Raw genomic sequence first — 2,898 nt, forward strand, 5'->3', positions numbered from 1 at the left:
ATAATATGCAAGTGCTATATTAGTATATTATTATAGTGTTATATTTCAATTTCACAAAGAAACATGCAACATTTTGTCCAAGCAATAATAAAAGGACACATTTAATTTATAATTTGTCTTAAACCTCATTTTGTAAAAAAAAAATCGGGAATCAAATCGAATCTAAATCAAAATCGTGAATCGAATCGTGAGTTGAGTGAATCGTTACATCCCCATTTTTGGGTGAACTAACCCTTTAAGGGTTGTAACTAGGGTTGAACAATTTTGGAAAATCTAATTGCGATTTTTTTTACCAATATTGCGATTTAATATGCAATTACTTTTAAAGCTCTTTATGTTCTGTATTATTCAAAAAAGACAAGCTATAAATCATTGTATAGTATGACCAACACACTATTATAGATAGATTATCGAAAGTTGCAACTGTGTTATTTAATGAGCTAACATGAACTAAGACTTGTATTTTTTAACTAAGATTAATAACTTCTGTAGCAAATGCTCATTGTGAATGTTAATGCATTAACTAAGGTTAACTAATGAGGTCTTATTTAAAGGGTTCTTTTGCACTTTAATCTGTGTAAAACTTTTAAATTTTATACATTTTTCTGTATTGCTTTATTGCATTTAAATGTTCAGTTATTTTTGTTATAAGAAAAAAGTTATTAAATCTATTATACTGTAGTATTACAGCACTTTTGTTAAACTAAATTTCAATATCGCGATAATACCGCATACTGTGATAAAAGCATTAGCAATTAATCGCAACATGAAAATTTGATACCGGCATATCCCTAGTTGTAACGTGAGTTCAGTTATCAAATTTGTTACATTATATTCAATTTACTGTTTCGAGTCATTTTATTATCATTTATATAACGATGGTTTACAGTCTAGGTTTATATCTAGTTCCATTTTTTTTGTTGAAAGATTAGTACTTTTCTTCAGCAAGGACACATTAAATTGATCAAAACTGACAGCAAGACATTTAAAACCTTACAAAAGATTTATTTCAAATAAATGTTTTTTTTTCTATCAAACTTTTTTATCAAGAAAACCTGAACAATATGTATCATGCTTTCCACAAACATACAGGTGCATCTCAATAAATTAGAATGTTGTGGAAAAGTTCATTTATTTCAGTAATTCAACTCAAATTTAGTGAACCAAACTGAGAGACCATTTTGAAGGCTCAGGAAACCTTTGCAGGTGTTTTGAGTTGATTAGCTGATTGGCATGTCACCATATTCTAATTTGTTGAGATAGTGAATTGGTGGGTTTTTGTTAAATGTGAGCCAAAATCATCACAATTAAAAGAACCAAAGACTTAAACTACTTCAGTCTGTGTGCATTGAATTTATTTAATACACAAGTTTCACAATTTGAGTTGAATTACTGAAATAAATGAACTTTTCCACGACATTCTAATTTATTGAGATGCACCTGTATTAAGCAGCACAGCTACAACATTAAAGATGATAAGAAATGTTTCTTGATCAGCAAATCAGCATAGAATGATTTCTGAAGGATCATGTGTAACTGAAAATTCAGCTTTGCCATCATAAGGATAAATTGCATTTTAAAATACATTCAAAAAGCAACATTTTATTTTCAATTGTAAAAATATTTCACAAATATTACTGTTTTTATTGTATTATTGTTGATCAAATAAACGCAGCCTCTGTGAGCATTAGAGAGTTTGTCAAAAGCATTTAAAATTCCTATCAAACCCAAACTTTTGAACTGTAAAACAGTTAGTGTTCCAAACTGTGGCATAGATGGTCACATTCTGCACACCTAGCTTGATGTGTTTAATGGCCTTGCAAGAATAACATACAAACAAGCGAAATCAAAACAATGAAATGCTTTAATATAGTTTGTGCCAAACTAATAATTTAGGGCGTTCGGTAGTTTGTTAATCACACACTGACAATTCAGTTTGTCTGTTATTATTCACAGGCAAACAGTGAGCTTTCAAGTCAAAATGCAGGCTTTGAAATGACATGATGAACCCTTAAATACGTAAATGAAACACTGCATGGAGAATTTGCCAGGAAAACAAAAAGACGTATGATATGGTATAAATGGTTCTTCTCAAAGTGCAATATAATTTGCATTATGTAAACAATAATTGGCGAAAAGAGACCAATCATTTCAACAAAACCTTCTATTATGGTCTATGCTTGTAATCTGAATGTTTTCAAAGGGGTTTCCACTATATATGAAACAATTAGACCTACTTAATAAATAACCAGGTTATATGATGCCTAACATTTTCTTAAAAAGACGTTTAAATTTATTTGGTTTTGTGACTTGATCACATGTTGTTATTGTTGTTTAAAACCTTGTCCCTTTGATAACCTATCTAGGAAACATAATTTCACTGTAGAGAGAATCAAGGGACCCATAAAACACTGGTGCACTTGTATGAAACAAAATGAGCGTTTATTGTTGGTTTTTGTCAGTGTTACACACACCTAATCTCACACACACACTAAAGCAGCGCCATCGGCTCCATGTGTGCAGGCCCACCCCCGTAAAACCCAACCTAACACAAACACGACCCGCTTTAAACTGCCCCGCCGTGGAAAGCATACATATTCGTGTTTAACATTGGGTAGAATGATGATGTTCCTACCTCATCTCTGGATGTAGGACTCATATCCAATGCCGTTTCGCACTCGTTTGACTCGGCCGCCATCTTTCCCGCCGTTTTCCGGAAGTGATGCTACGAATGCCCGCGAGGCTCCGAAGAAGAGCGCAACGCGTGTTCCCTCAGCAGCCTACTTCTTCTTCTTCTTCTTCTTCTTCTTTCTTTTACTGGCAACCGGACTTAACAGTGCATTACTGCCATCATCAGGTAGCTTGGATCAGAAACATTTCCTCTATCTCTCCTCCCCC

General features: G+C 33.0%; 1 protein-coding gene across 1 annotated transcript in view; it reads right to left on the reverse strand.

The window, feature by feature from the left end:
- The window catches only part of LOC107699014 (pre-mRNA-splicing factor CWC22 homolog), a 65,547-nt gene extending 62,750 nt beyond the window's left edge, over positions 1-2,797 (reverse strand). The window contains exon 1 of the mRNA XM_016500165.1: positions 2,636-2,797. Within this exon, the coding sequence (XP_016355651.1) occupies positions 2,636-2,698 (63 nt within the window). The 5' untranslated portion in view covers positions 2,699-2,797. The remainder of the gene's footprint in view (positions 1-2,635) is intronic.
- Positions 2,798-2,898: the final 101 nt, after the last annotated feature.

The sequence above is a fragment of the Sinocyclocheilus anshuiensis genome, unplaced genomic scaffold, assembly GCF_001515605.1.
Source record: "Sinocyclocheilus anshuiensis isolate Anshui unplaced genomic scaffold, SAMN03320099.WGS_v1.1 scaffold18, whole genome shotgun sequence".
In the NCBI taxonomy this organism is placed as follows: Eukaryota; Metazoa; Chordata; class Actinopteri; order Cypriniformes; family Cyprinidae; genus Sinocyclocheilus; species Sinocyclocheilus anshuiensis.